The 15877-nt window shown below is 34.4% G+C and overlaps 2 protein-coding genes across 5 annotated transcripts; one reads left to right on the forward strand and one right to left on the reverse strand.

The window, feature by feature from the left end:
* On the reverse strand, positions 21-1753 carry LOC104767016 (isocitrate dehydrogenase [NAD] regulatory subunit 2, mitochondrial). Of its 2 annotated transcripts, none has more exons than XM_010491027.2 (4): positions 1164-1753; positions 786-1013; positions 634-712; positions 21-560 (listed from the first exon to the last, which is right to left on the reverse strand). In XM_010491027.2, the coding sequence occupies exons 1-4, from the start codon at positions 1677-1679 to the stop codon at positions 286-288; spliced, it is 1098 nt and encodes a 365-aa protein (XP_010489329.1). In that variant the 5' UTR covers positions 1680-1753; the 3' UTR covers positions 21-285. The 2 variants fall into 2 exon arrangements, with proteins under 2 accessions (XP_010489329.1, XP_010489328.1); XM_010491026.2 differs by having other exon boundaries at positions 786-1025; positions 1164-1751.
* LOC104767017 (pentatricopeptide repeat-containing protein At2g17140) lies at positions 1962-6001 on the forward strand. Of its 3 annotated transcripts, none has more exons than XM_010491029.2 (3): positions 1962-4512; positions 4811-5100; positions 5467-6001. In XM_010491029.2, exons 1-2 carry the CDS (start codon positions 2000-2002, stop codon positions 4935-4937), a joined length of 2640 nt encoding a protein of 879 aa, XP_010489331.1. In that variant the 5' UTR covers positions 1962-1999; the 3' UTR covers positions 4938-5100; positions 5467-6001. The 3 variants fall into 3 exon arrangements, with proteins under 3 accessions (XP_010489331.1, XP_010489330.1, XP_010489332.1); XM_010491028.2 differs by having other exon boundaries at positions 4811-5034; XM_010491030.2 differs by having other exon boundaries at positions 4811-5028.

Here is a 15877-nt window from a genome sequence, read left to right on the forward strand (position 1 = left end):
AAAATAATAAAACATTGATATGAAGTTAACCGTAATTTTTCATTATTCAAAAAGTACTGCTCTGAGGCAGTTTGCACATTGCGCTTTGCATATTACATGAACACAAAAAGAAAGGAAAAAAAAAACGCAACTTTTTAACGAAAACCATGTTATTTTTTCTTGAAATTTGAAATCCCAATTCGACTTATCTCGAAAGAATGTGGAACACTAGAAGTATTTTCCAGTAAGTGTCAATCATACCGACGTGTGATGATTACTTAGGGGGGAAAGTTGAAAATTGTCAAGTCAATCCAAATTGGCAATAACCGCGTTAACGACCTCTTGGGTAGTACTGTTTCCGCCTAGATCTTCAGTCCGGCATTTTCCTTCAGAGATAACACGCTTCACAGCGGTTTCAAGCCTGTCAGCAAAAGAAGGGAACTGAAGGTGTCTAAGCATCATGGCTGATGAGAGTAGCAAAGCCACAGGGTTTGCATTCTTTTGCTCTTCCGTTGTGTCCTTCCCTACGTTTCCTGCTGATGCACCTTGCTCAAAGACTGCATACTCCGCCCCAACATTTCCTATAGAAGCACTTCAGAGCATAAGTAAGAGAATCTACTTCTCAATTGTGATTTTAGTGCAGACTATTATTACCTCCAGGCATGACTCCAGTGCCTCCAGCAATACCAGCAGCAGTGTTTGCAACTAGATTACCATAAAGATTGGGCGTTACCTGCAAAGCAGATTCATGTAAAATAAGAGAGGATTTGAGAAACAGATACAATCGTAAATTCTGAAACACTTACCATGACGTCGAATTGCTCTGGCCTTGCTACAAGTTGCATACAACAGTTATCAACAATGATTTCGTTGTAGGCTATACTTGGATACTTCTTAGCAACCTCTTGACAAGATTCCAAGAACAAACCATCAGCCAGTTTCATGATGTTGGCCTTGTGCACTGCCGTAACTTTCTTCCTATTGTTCAAGTAAGCATACTCAAACGCATACTTTGCAATACGCTCCGAACAAAACTTTGTGATCACCTAGCATAACATCAGCATCAGAGACATCTTTAAATAAAGACAACTTCAATACCTGGTTCTATGCATCTAAACTCAATTCTAAACATTGATTAAAATCAAATTCACAATTGTAACCAAAAAAGGTGAGAAAATGTCAACCTTAAGGCTCTCAACAACACCAGGAACGACCTCATGTTCAAGCCCTGCATATTCACCTTCAGTGTTCTCTCTAATCACAACAATGTCAACGTTCTCATGACGAGAAGCTAAACCAGGCAAATTGAAACAGTTGACCAAAGACGCGAAGAGATCAAGCTCCTTCCTCAAACTAACATTGAGAGAGCTCACACCACCACCTACAGGTGTTGGAGTCTTAAGCCCACCTTTCAAACAAACTTTGTTCTTCTTAATCGAATCAAGTAATCCTTCAGGTAAGCTCTTCATATCTCCGTGTACTTCGAACGGTTCGAAGTAAACCGGAGCGTGCATCGCTTCCATCACTTGTTCAACCGCGTTTGTAACCAACGGACCAACTCCATCTCCGGGGATTAAAGTCACCGGTCTTGGTTTCCCGTCGCCGGGTCTGGGCATGTAAGTCACGGATCGGGTTTGAATTCTAGAACCGGTGCTGATGCTACGAAGATTCTTCAGTAGAGAAAACGTTTGACGCGACATCTTCTTCTGCAAAAATATTGATCGGAAACAGATTCTTCTGAAGATGATCGAGAGACAACGAAGAAGAAGAAGAAGAAGAAGAAGTAAAAGCGTTTACTTTTTTTTTTGTCTATAACTTCTTTAATTTACATAATAGCCCTAATATTTTACCCATTATTACATTTTGGACGATATAAAATCAATTTTGAAGATTATGTTTGTATTATTTACAAAATAGCCCTCGAATTATTAATCTTACACGTTTTGGTCTGTATTTAATTTAATACTTGCTTATAAGACCAATTTGGAAAAATTGAATTTTTTTTCAGTTCTGTAGTTCCATGGAACAGTCAGCTACACTTGTGAAAGCTTTGTTGAAGAACACGAACAATCCGAGATTGGCATGGAGTATCTTCAAGAGAGTGTTCTCTTCTCCTTCAGACGATAGCCATGTGATCTCTTTATCAGCGGCTCCTACGATCGCTCGTATCCTCGTTCGAGCTCAAATGCACGACGAAATCGAAGACCTTCACAATCTTATTATACTCTCTTCGTCGTCAGTCCAAAATACGAAGCTTTCTTCATCTCTTCTCTCCGTTGTCTCGATCTTCGCGAAATCGAGTTACATTGATAAGGCGTTTCCGCAGTTTCAATTAATACGGTCGCGGTTTCCTGAGAACAAACCTGGGATTTATTTGTATAATGTGTTGTTTGAAAGTTGTATAAAGGAAAGACGTGTGGAGTTCGTTTCGTGGTTGTATAAAGATATGGTTTTGTGTGGGGTTGCTCCACAGACTTATACGTTTAATCTGTTGATCCGTGCTTTGTGTGATTCAAGTTGTGTGGATGCTGCTCGGGAGTTGTTCGACGAAATGCCTGAGAAAGGTTGTAAACCAAATGAGTTTACTTTTGGGATTTTGGTTCGTGGGTATTGTAAAGCTGGTTTGCCTGATAAAGGACTAGAGTTGTTGAATTCGATGGGGAGTTTTGGGGTTTTGCCTAATAAAGTTGTGTATAATACCATCGTTTCGAGCTTCTGTAGGGAAGGTAGGAACGATGATTCCGAGAAGCTGGTGGAGAAGATGCGAGAGGAAGGTTTGGTTCCTGATATTGTGACTTTCAACTCTAGGATATCAGCGCTGTGTAAAGAAGGAAAGGTTTTGGATGCGTCTAGAATTTTCAGTGATATGGAGCTAGATGAGTATCTTGGTCTTCCTCGTCCCAATAGTATAACATATAACTTGATGCTGAAAGGATTTTGTAAGGTAGGGTTGCTGGAGGATGCCAAGACCCTCTTTGAGTCGATTAGAGAGAATGATGATCTCACTAGTTTGCAGAGTTACAATATTTGGCTGCAGGGTTTGGTCAGGCATGGGAAGTTTATAGAGGCTGAAACTGTCCTAAAGCAAATGGTTGATAAGGGAATAGGGCCAAGTATTTTCTCTTACAATATCTTGATAGATGGATTGTGCAAATTGGGCATGCTATCCGATGCAAAAACTGTAGTTGGTGTGATGAAAAGAAATGGTGTTTCCCCAGATGCTGTAACATATGGCTGCCTTCTTCATGGTTATTGCAGTGTTGGGAAAGTCGACGCAGCTAAAAGCTTGTTGCAGGAGATGATGAGGAATAATTGCCTACCAAATGCTTACACTTGCAATATTTTGCTCCATAAACTTTGGAAGATGGGGAGAATATCTGAAGCAGAAGAGTTGCTGCGAAAGATGAATGAAAAAGGTTATGGACTAGATACTGTCACCTGCAACATTATCATTGATGGACTCTGTGACAGCGGGGAATTAGATAAAGCTGTTGAGATAGTTAAGGGATTGCGGGTGCATGGAAGTGCTGCTCTTGGTAACCTAGGCAACTCATATATTGGACTGGTGGATGATAGCTTGATCGAGAACAATTGTTTGCCTGACCTGATCACGTATTCAACTTTACTTAATGGTTTGTGCAAAGCAGGGAGGTTCGGTGAAGCAAAAAACTTGTTTGCTGAGATGATAGGAGAGAAACTGCAACCGGACTCTGTCGCATACAACATTTTCATCCATCATTTCTGCAAACAGGGGAAAATATCATCTGCATTTCGCGTTCTTAAAGACATGGAGAAGAAAGGTTGTCATAAGAGCCTGGAGACTTATAACTCTCTGATCCTGGGCTTAGGCATAAAAAATCAGATATTTGAAATTCATGGACTGATGGATGAGATGAAAGAAAAGGGCATTTCACCTAATATCTGCACCTACAATACTGCAATCAAGTATCTCTGTGAGGGAGGAAAAGTTGAAGATGCAACTAACCTTTTAGATGAAATGATGCAAAAGAACGTAGCCCCAAATGTATTTTCCTTCAAATATTTAATTGAAGCGTTCTGTAAGGTCCCTGATTTTGACATGGCCCACGAAGTCTTTGAGACTGCTGTAAGCATCTGTGGACAAAAGGAAGCCCTTTACAGTTTGATTTTTAATGAGTTGCTAGCTGCAGGGCAACTCTTAAAGGCTACAGAATTGCTTGAAACTGTTTTAGATAGAGGTTTTGAGTTGGGGACTTTTCTTTACAAATATCTTATTGAGAGCTTATGTAAGAAGGATGAACTAGAAGTAGCTAGTGGAATTTTGCATAGGATGATAGACAAAGGATATGGGTTTGACCCTGCAGCATTGATGCCTGTGATAGATGGGTTAGGTAAGATGGGAAACAAAAAAGAAGCAGATAATTTTGCTGAGAAGATGATGGAAATGGCTTCATTTAGTGAAGTAGCAAACAAAGTCGATCCAAATGCATGGGATTTACACCAGAAAAAGCATAATAGGCATGGTGGAAACAACTGGCAGAATATATTACACAGGTATGGATGACACTTTCTCCCTCTGGTTTGCCATCTTTTATTGTTTCTCCTGTTATAGGCGCCATTTCATTAGGTATCCTGAGATACTTTTACTGGAACTTTCATAGTTTTTTGCTTTTTCCTTTGAAGTTCTGGTTCTTTTTAGGAAGAAAAAGTTTCCTAGATTTGGAGAAAACATTCGTGTATATTATTAGGCAGTAGACTCATTGGTTTTCAGTGAGTTCACATTCAGAGACTCGTTTCAAATGTCTTTTCGGAAACCTAATGAATTTGTTCTCTATCAATTGCTATATTGCAGAGATGATGGTAGTGGCATTGCACTAAAATCTCTGTCAAGGGTTAAAAAAGGTTGGGGCCAAGGGGATATATCAAGCTTTCAGCCTCAGAGAGTTGACTACCTAGACTACTGGGAGGATGATGGTTAAAGGATATTGCATGACTCTGTTTTCTTTCTTATGGGAAAGTTCAGCTGGCGGTCAAGCACGTTTTTGAGGTGCAGCTCATTAAGGATGACAGGTAAAGGTATGAAACTAGGACTGGAAATAAACCAACAAACAGGACGAGGGAATAATAAAGAAAACTATTGCTGTAAGTTCAGGTCTCCTAGTAACAGCCTTCTGATGTAGAGACGTCTAATATTTTCAACGACAAATATATTTCTCTTTTGAATTAATAATCAGGAATGGGCTTACAGCATTAACTTTCATTCTGCTTCTTTAGACAGTAGTATGTAAGTTTGCAATCAAATTTGCATCGAGTGGCATACTCTTTTCATCATTGTCTCCATGCTCATCTCTAATATGTTAGCCTTATTATAGTAGCTTGTGATGTACAGTTTGAGATATCTCTAACGAAGCTAAATAAAAACCTGTGGTAAAAGTATCACGGATAATGTTTATGAATCCATTCTCTTTTGGATTCGGACATTCACTTTCTTTTTTCCTGTCTTTGCAGCTAAGCTGGTAGAAGCAGACTGGATGACATGGTTGGGCACAGATATGCTTATAAGAACGACGTTCCCAAGGGTTTTCAAAGAAAACATGACTTCTGGGTGTGTGCATTTGAAGTCAGCGAAACATATGATTCTGGCGAGCAAACATAAGCCGGCAAGACCAAGGTGGTGGAGAAAATAGGGAAAAGTGCCGCCTGCTTTAATAATGAATTTGAAGCCTACTTTGAATTTTGGGTCGGAGGGACACATTCTACATTATTGGAGAAAAGAAAATGTAAGCTACTACTCTTTGTGCTACTTGTCTGCACATTTTCTGGTTTGGGAACAATAGGAGTTCGTTGTGATACAAAGCGACTAAGTTTGTTACACAAACTGTTAGCTGCTTTATTGGAAATAGGTTTCTTGTTAACCATAGGCATACCAGATCAGTTTTATTTGAAGTGTTTAATATCATAATCAATATAATGAAACGGATACTAGTATTCTGGCACATACGTTTCATGTTCCTTGTACATCAATGCAATCATGGATTAGATAGTATCTGATAAGATTGAAGGTAAGAACTCTTCTCTCTTATCTCTTCTCAAATCCACAATACAATCTCAAACCCTAATTGATAAGCTTGGAGTTACAGTTCTCCAATCTCATCACCTAAGAACAGAGCACATAAGCTCTAACAACACAATTGATCAGGCAGGATCCTCTTCACAATCCTACACTATTCTTATTTATACTCTAAACTTCACACATGCTTCTCTTTACTCTTCACATGTGCCTCTCTTATCAATACTCCCCCCTTTCAAAACAGCTTGTCCTCAAGCTGTGATCAAGCTGTGATGTAACAATTGTAGACTGCAGTAGAGAATAGAATCGTTGATGCACTGGTAGAGCTGCTCCCGAGAAACGGATCCACTGCACTAACGTGACTTATGTAAGTTGCACTGCTGTCTTTAGAGATGTGTTGTATTTGAACTTAAACCACCAGTCCTTGCAAAACTTTCTCTTCCCTAAATCTGGAAAACATATATGTAGACCACCCAAGCAAAGCACACAAACAGCCTTCATCCTAGTATCTCCAAACCTTTGAATCTGTTCCAATGCCCTTTGAATGTTAAAACCATGCTCCATCTTCATGTAGATAAGCTGTTGCAGAGTTGTTGGGATGATTGGCAGAGCTAACAACATAGATGCAGAAGTTTCAGGTTGAATTACTTTCCCAATCTGAGACCACCACACAACATTATATCGTTTGATTAGGGACTTGAGTACAATCAATCCATGCTCTCTGTTCTGTCTCCTGCCATAGTAGAGCTGCTGAACACATATTGATCTTCCGCACCATAGCTTCACCGTGAAGTTGCAGGTCATCCATAGTTGCAAGCTAAACTTTTGCAGCTTTTTTCTTTCAAACACAACGATGAAAATCTCCAAAATCTGGCCTTTGAACCTAAATCTCCAAAATTTTGAGAAGTCCATAACAACAAATTGGAATCGCTGAAGCAACATTGACAAATAGCAACTATGTTTTCTACATTGGATCAGCCAACAAGCATGCTTAATATGTTCAAACTTGATTTTTCCTCTGTGATTGGACTGGTTCTGCTTCATTAATATCTTCTCTCCTCGTAAACCCTTGTTATTATATTTGAATGTCCAGAACTTGGAACATTTTCTCTGCTGTTGCATTTGCAGCTCATGACTATCACACAAAGTACACTGCTTATGCAAGCCGTCTCTTGTCCCTTTCGCATCTGCAACTATATCTAGAAACAATAGTTGTTCTGGTGCTGAATTTTGTGCCTCCAAACTGTTCTTGAACTTGAACATCCATGACTTAGGAAACTTGCTCATCTTCTTATGTTGCAGTAAGTTGTACCCTCTAAGAAACATTTGATCGAACACTTGGTAGCCATAAGGGTCCATCTCACTACCATACACAATCTGCAACTGAGCTGCAACATTTCCACCAAAGAACAAGCTCAAATCCGTGTTTTTTAACATCACATCAACTTCTTGACTCTTTGGTGATTCTTCAGTAAAGATCCATGCTACTTCATTAAGAGCTTCAAAGATTGGATTCTCAACATGTTTTTCCCCAAGTTTTCTATTTGCCAAAGCTGAATCCATTCCAGAAAATCCTAACTGATGAACACTACGGCTAGGTTCCAAAGTAGAGATTGATACCTGAAGATGTGAAAGCTCTACAAGCTGATGGGATACTTGTGGAATCGATTCCAGTTGATTACTCTCTCTATTATGGATTGCTTTCTTCTTCTCATGGTTCACGTTCTTGACCACATTGTCTAGATTGACTAACACAGAACTGGCTTCCACTTCTCTTAGATCATCGTTTTGCAATTTCTCAGAATCATAATCGATGAACCGAGGGCTAATCAATGTCACGCCTGTGTTCATGTTACAATTCCAGTTTAACGCGTCATGCGATTGCGTTACGTCTGATGGTTGCGACGTGATCTTCCCCAAACACAAATCCACTTCTTTCTTCGATTCTTTCTTCTGCTCCAAGATTTCAATCTGTTTCTCTTCTCTAAGCTCCTGAAAGAGTGTTATTCTTTCATCTCTGTCACCAAACCGCAACACCAAGGCTGACTCCATCATTCCCCAACTGTCAAAATATCCCCATACTCGTGTTCGCCGTTGAAACCACAAGAGAGCTTCACCTTCGAGAAGACTTTGCGCAAGATTAAGCTTCTCATCTGCCGTGAAATCCTCCTGAACAAAGAAATCCTCTAGCCATGAAATCCATGGTCGCAATTCACCAACAACACCATCGAAGATGGGAAATCCCTCAAGACACATTGCAATCAAAATCTTGCTTGAAAACCTAACTTTCTTCAGCGTTTGATTCGATCCGTGTTCACAAGCGCACCATTTGATAAGATTGAAGGTAAGAACTCTTCTCTCTTATCTCTTCTCAAATCCACAATACAATCTCAAACCCTAATTGATAAGCTTGGAGTTACAGTTCTCCAATCTCATCACCTAAGAACAGAGCACATAAGCTCTAACAACACAATTGATCAGGCAGGATCCTCTTCACAATCCTACACTATTCTTATTTATACTCTAAACTTCACACATGCTTCTCTTTACTCTTCACATGTGCCTCTCACATGCTCTCTTATCAGTATCCTGTAATTAGACATGCGTTTCTTTAGAAGAGATGAATATCCACGCATTAAAGAAGCCCGAAAGTGTGATGTTCGTGTGTTATGACTTATGAACCAATTCTTTGCTAGAGATATTAAGAAAGATATGAATGCTTAGCTCCCTCTATGGAGATATTTGGCATTCTTAATGGTCTGGGAAGAGAGTATGATCCTATTGCAGCGGTGATACAAAGCTCATTGACCAAACTCCCTGCTCCAACATTCAACAATGTCATCACCAAAGTTCAGGGATTTGATAGCAAGCTCCAGTCATATGACGCTACAAACTTAGTCAATCCTCATCTTGCCTTCAACATAGAGAAGACAAACCCATGTGATCCCCAGTTTGCACCAAGTCAGAGAGGTCGTGGTTGCTTTGGTCAAAACAAAGGAAGAAAGGCTACTCCTCATGAGGTCAAGGGTTCACTCAACATCTCAATTACCAAATGAAGATGATAAATGTAGTTAAACAACCATATTTGTGGTTTATAAGAAAAATAAAATAATAATGCTTAGTGAAATACATAAATAAGAAATTAGAACTTACCAAAAAAAAAAAAAAAAAAATTAGAAAATATTTTGACCTTGAAAAAAAATTAAGAAAAAAGGTTAAAAAAATGTTTTGGTCAAAAACGAAAATAGAGAATTATTTACATTATCACCATCCTCTTTTTGTAGTCATATCTTTTTTCTCCTTTTTTCTGATTCATGTTTCCTTCACATAGATTTCTTCTTTCCTTTTCTCCCCACGATCCATCTCTCTCTCCAACCTTTTCTCTTTTTCTTCTTAGTCAATGGAGAAGCTAGAAGCTTATTGGTCCAAATCTTATAATTATTTCGTTTTTAATAAGAGATGAGCTGAAGGAATTGACAAAATCGAGAAGACCAAGAAAAATGTCGAATGCAAAAGTCGAAATAAAAACATAACGTAAGTTTGATGTCTTTAGTTAAACAAAATCACATTTGCTAGATATTAAGAAATCCGAATGAAATGATATATGTGATCGCTATATAAGTACATAACATAAATAAAAAGACAACTGAAACAAAATCAACTTTTAAGATCACCAATAAAATGGTACTTTTTAGAAGGTTGGATGAGCCTTCATTTCCCTTTAAGTAACTGATTTGCAAAGAGCAAAACATTATCTTTTCTGACAGGATCATGATTCTTTGTTTTCTACAATAACTATAATAAAAAAAAAAAAAAAAAAAAGTAAAGTTAGTAAATAATTATAAATTCACAATTCTTATAACTATATTGATACATACTCTTTTGTTGGCTAGGATCATCTCGAATGTCTCACCAGAGTTTTGCGGATATTGGCTTCTATGTATCTTTACCTTACCTGAATGAACCAAACAGTTTTTTAAGGTTTAAAGTCACATAGGTAAGCAACTATTTTCGTTTACACAACTTTTGGTTGTGCTTAAATGAAATGGATATATATAGAGGACATATAAGATTAGGTTTAGCTGTCATACATTTTCGAATAATCTTTGTGAGCAAGCAAAATTTTTTATTTGAATCAATTATGATTGACTAGAATTAGAAAACTTAATAAATTCTTCCTATTAACGGAAAACACACTTTTCAAACAAACATTAGTTTTGTAAGTATTTACATCTCAATGCCATTGAAGTTTAGACAAATAATTTATTAAAGAGAGGGTTAAAATCATCATTTATTAGTTTTTCTATTCGGATAAACATGCAGATCTTATTTACCCATTAATCTGACCTGATTTCAGTTTCTAATCTCAGATGTTCACTATTTTTTTGACAATACATCGCAATCGTTCATTGACTAAACCTAAAAAAAAAAACTTTTTTCCTTCGCCTCTGCTCTCTCTCTCGCCGCCTCTCCCAAATGGATTTAATTTTTTTTTTTTTTGTCGACAAAGTCGAAAAGATAAGAGGAAGAGAAGAAGGGAAAGAATTTCCATTATGCTAAGGTTTTAGTTTCTTTTCTCTTTTAATTAAGTTTATATTTTAAGTATATGTTTGATGATTAAAACAAGTTTAATTGGAATATTGTTTGTGAATCTTGATGTGTAGTGGTTTTAGATTCTTCTCTGGTCATCAACATGATTTTGAGATGATAAACTCAATCTCATAAATCGTCGATGACTCAACCTCAAAAATCTGTCTAATTCATCTCTCCGATCAAAAGTAAGCTCAGATATCAATTGTTTTCTTTCTGATCTGAATTGATTTGTGTAAGACGCTCTTCTGGTGGGTTCTCTGGTTCTCAGACACACTTTAAAAATTTTGATATTTTCAAAAACAATTATATAGTTTTTGAAAATTTTAATTTTTTGGATAATTTTAACTAACTAAATAAAAAAATATTCAACGGAAAACTCTGGTATTCCGTCTAAATATCTTACCCAATCTCTTTTAGTAAACATTATCTAATGAGTAATTATTTAAAATAGAACAAACATAAGACAAAAAATTATGATGGATACGGGACGAGACGAGACTGGATGAGACGAGATAAGATGAGATGAGAGGGGATGGGTTAGGACGTGAGGGAATGAGACGGGACGGGACGTGTTTCCCATTCTAAAGTAAACACGACTAGGTTTAATTTTTTAAAATTTCCATGAAAATAGCGCACTTGTGCTATAGCACCCAGATTAATATATTTCTTAATCATTTTACAAATTTAAAATTTATATGAAAATATTTTGTCTCGTACTATAGCACGGGTTACTACCTAGTAATAATTAAAGTGATTATGAAATTAGTTACAAAAATCAATGAAAATAAGATACTCTTACATATGACTATATGATGTGAATCGGAATATGCTATTGATTAAGTTTTTTTTTGCGAATATTGGTTTTAAGAGGGAAAAATTTGGGTTTTAGATTTTAGGAACTTTAATAATCTATACTAATAAAAAGTAGGAGCTATAAGCTCCTAAGGCCGTCTACATAGGATTTTAAACAAGCAATAGAAATTTGACATATCACTTATTAACATTTTATACAATTTCCAGAATTTTCTATATTAAGAATTATTTTAAAAAACCTATCATGATTTGACATATCATTCATTAACATTTTTTAAATTTACAGAATTTTTTAGAAAAAGAAAAATTTTAAATTTATGGAAATCAAAGAACTAAGCACAATATCCCACATCGGCTAAAACTTATTTTAATTTATTTGATCAAATTAAAACTTTAAACAGTTTCAAAAAAATATTATAATATTTAAAAATTTTAAAAAATTTAAATATTATAAATATTGAAACTTTTAAAAGTTCTTAGCTTTTAAAAAGTTTTTAAATATTATAAGTTTTAAATTTTAAAAGTCTAAAATATTATAAATATTGAAAATTTTTAAAAGGTTCAAATTTTATATTTCGAAACCCTTTTAAAAGTTTAAAATATTATAAATTTGATGTAAAACATAAATTATCTTATTTATCTACATTTGTGGTTTTATCTCTTATGAGCTGTAAAACATATTTTGTATATAATTTTATAGATGAGTTGATATTCTTTCATTAATTTTTTATTTTTGGGTCTAAGGAAGAAGGATTGACATCGCAAGACCTTAATTTGATGTTTGAGTCAAATTTTGAGGTTTAAATAAGAAAGATGGCCGACAAACACACATGTTTTATTAGCTATACATAAGCATGACCAGGGTTACGATTGTCATGGTGAAGGTTTATTAACCATCGGTTATGGTTGGAAATTTTTGTAACCTTAACCAGAACCATTTAACAAACGGTTAAACGGTTACGTTTAAATACGGTTACGGTTCAAGCGGTTACTGTTATATACGGTTACGGTTATTTGATAATATGATACGGTTGATATTATTTGATGATATAATATAATTGATATTATTTATTTATAATTAATATGTTCTTATAGTGTACTCATATTTCTATATATCATATGATTCATATTAAATAAATAATTATTAGTATATTTTATTATGTTTTTAAAATATTATAAACCAAGTAAGGATTTTGGTTTGAGAAGTTTCTAAACGCGTGGATCTAAAACCAAATAAGTATATGGATAAAATTGTCAATAATTGGGTGCATGTGTTGACTATGCTGGTAATCATGAATTTCACAAATTTTATGAGAAAAGAAATGATTTTGTTCTTGGAGTTTGATGGGTTAACAAGTTGTGTGGTAGTCTAAAAAAAGGTTTTTCAGTGGAAGAATGTGAAGAAGTTGACGAGGAAGAAGAAGAAAAAGAGTATAACGAAGAACCAAACGGTAAAAGTTACGATGACAATTAACACAAAATTTGACAATGAAAATGACAAGAAAGAATATGAAGAATAAGAAAACATTGAATAAAAAACACGAAAACATAGGTGGTAGCGATCAATTAAATATGAAAACGAGTTAAATTCATGATTATAAAATTGTTTCGTTTTTCTGGTGGTCAAAGAAAATGGTTTAGGATATGTGAGGTCATCAGTTTGATTTGCCTCGCCTAGACGTCAAGTTAAATTTATGATTTTTTTATCAGATTTGATTTTATAACACAACTGATTTTTATATTTTAAAAAATTGTGTATCTGAAATTTATTTTTTTTTACTTAGTACTAATTTTAATTTTTTATGAGATAATATTTTATTACCCTAATCAATCATATATAATTTTTATCAAAATATATCACGCGTTCAAAGCCTAGTTGTTAAATAATTATGGAGATTTTTGAGTTCTTTTTTTTTTTTGACAAAATCGGTTGTGTCAATTATTGCAAAGTTATAGATATTTTGGAGATTTTATTGTAATAAAACTTTAATGGGTAGAGTTTTTTTTTTGGAGAATCAAAATGTTGAGATATATTATCGATATTTTATTTTAATAAATATAATGATTTTGGTCAATTTTAGTAACTGGGGGGTTTTGTGCAATTTTAAGGGATTAAGATTGTAAATAATTTTTTTAATAACTATAACTAAAATGGCAAAACACCAAATGTACTTCAAAAATGTTAATAGAAGTTAATAATAATAAAAAAAATTTCTGCATATATTATGATTTGATAATTTTAAAACAAACATTTATTACTCAATTAATATAAAAAGTGTGTGTTCAACATACATATATAGTAAATTAACCGTATATAGTAAATTATAATATTTTAAGAAGTTTATAATTCACAACTGATATATTGAAACTTAATAAAAAGTTAAAAATTATGAATATTCAAACATATTAAATAATAAAATAATACAAACGAGTTATATTACATGAAGGATTATATGACATGACAAGATCAAATTGATAATAATAAAAAAAATATATCATTGATACGATACTTCAATACGGGTTAAATTCTCAGTTTACTATTTTAATAACACCAATATAATATTTGTCGAATCAAATGGATTTAATTAAGATTGTATTATTCAAAATTGTTGTGCGGTATACCATGGATTATATACTAAATGATTAAAATTAACAAAAGAGTACATTACCAAAATTAATATTAAAATAGTATATTGTCAAAAAAAAATCATCTGGTAGTATAATGCAGCAGATCATAATCTAATTATCAGTAATTAGTAAAATATTTTAGTGGGGATATTTTAGTGTATCCGTCAAAAAAATTACTCCAAATTTACCGTTCGGTTTGGAAATTTCCACGATTTGCATCAATTAGTGCACTGATATGCTCAAATTAAACCCTAGAGCTACTCTCTCAAATTAAGAGGTCACTGTAATATTTAGGGGTCGAATTCCACAAGGACTCAAGACTACACAATAAATTATAGAGTTTTATGATTACGCTAAACAAAATAATTTGAATTAAAATAAACAATGCAAAATATTAAATAAAAACTGTGTAAATTCAGATGATTAAAAAGCTAGGCCTAGGGAATTTCTTAGGAAATTATGGAATATCAAATCAATAAATTAATTAGGATTCAAGCAATTAAAAATCAGATCTAAAACTCTAAACTCTTCTGTAAAATAAATCAGTTCTCACTGCAAATATTATCTAAATTTAAAACCAGAAAATCCAAATCTCTTTGTAAAATTCTAGGTTAAAAATCAGCTTTAAAAACAGGTTTAGATAAGTTCACAAAATTACTAAATAAAATCTCTTTGCAGAAAGTAATTTTGCTAATCAAAAGGTTTTATCAGGAAAATCAATTATATTCTCATATCAATTTATTTTCCTAGGTTATTAATTCTAGATGGCCAATCAAGGATTAATATGAAGAACAACCTATGATGAAAATCTAAAAAGATAAAGAATCCTAAATGAACAGATCTAATAAATCATAAAATTCTTGTGAAAAACCCTGAACCTAACAAGCAAACTACTTAGACATGTTCAATGAAACACAAATCATCATTCTGAATAATAAACAATTGAAGTTAAAAGAGTAAAGAGGGAGTTTATGAATTCTTCTCTCAAAGCAGTTCAGATCTCTCTCTCCCAACAGCTCTCAAAATCTCACAGGGTTGCAGAAAATAAAACTTGCTAGAATAAAACTTAAGGGTTTCTAAAACCTAAAAATACTATTTATATGTCCAAAAACACGTCAGGGACTTGTGTTGCAATTATGGAAAACTTCGAGTAATTTTGTAAAACTTCCAAAACTTGGCTTCTCTCGTAGACAAAACAGGGTGTCGATCGACACCATCACTCTGAATCGAATCCAACTTCTCTTCCTTGATGAATTGCTCCAAAATCTCTCTAATTGCTCTATTTTGCTTATTTCATGTCAAAATCCTATAAAACCTGTAAAGACTTTCAAAGAACCTAAAAACACATCAAAAGACTCTAAAAGACTCGTTAAAAACCACAAAAACCATGATATATCATGTACCAACTTCCACTCTGTGGTTTTTTTTTTTTTTTTTTTATAACTCAGGGTAAATCTCCTGGAGACATCTATGGAGGGGCCCGAACTAATCCATGGGGGAGGAGCAGCTCACGGATAGACCCTATCTCCAGATATTCAAATGGGCCGTAAACAAGGATCCATATCCATATAGCCACATAGTAAATAAGTAGCAATTCCGCATCTGCAGAGAATTGATCCCTATTTTGAACCAACATGACAACTCTTCCAACTAGATGGAACCACTAGCCCAATACGATGTGGTTTCCACTCACTGCTTTCTTCTCTTTGCACTTTCCAGAAATCGGGAAACACTTTGATTTCCTTTTTGTATTCAACTTAGGGTTTTTTATTTATTTATTTTTTTTTTACTTTTTTTTTTTTTTTTTTTTTTTTT

This window comes from Camelina sativa, chromosome 19, assembly GCF_000633955.1.
Source record: "Camelina sativa cultivar DH55 chromosome 19, Cs, whole genome shotgun sequence".
NCBI classification, from domain to species: Eukaryota; Viridiplantae; Streptophyta; class Magnoliopsida; order Brassicales; family Brassicaceae; genus Camelina; species Camelina sativa.

Coding starts and splice junctions, on each gene's coding strand:
- LOC104767016 (XM_010491026.2), bottom strand. CDS start 1,679: ATGTCGCGTCAAACGTTTTCTCTACTGAAGAATCTTCGTAGCATCAGC. Junction 1,026..1,163: donor GTGTTGTTGAGAGCCTTAAG/GTTGACATTTTC, acceptor ATGTTATGCTAG/GTGATCACAAAGTTTTGTTC. Junction 713..785: donor CAGAGCAATTCGACGTCATG/GTAAGTGTTTCA, acceptor TCTGCTTTGCAG/GTAACGCCCAATCTTTATGG.
- LOC104767017 (XM_010491029.2), top strand. CDS start 2,000: ATGGAACAGTCAGCTACACTTGTGAAAGCTTTGTTGAAGAACACGAAC. Junction 4,513..4,810: donor TGGCAGAATATATTACACAG/GTATGGATGACA, acceptor GCTATATTGCAG/AGATGATGGTAGTGGCATTG.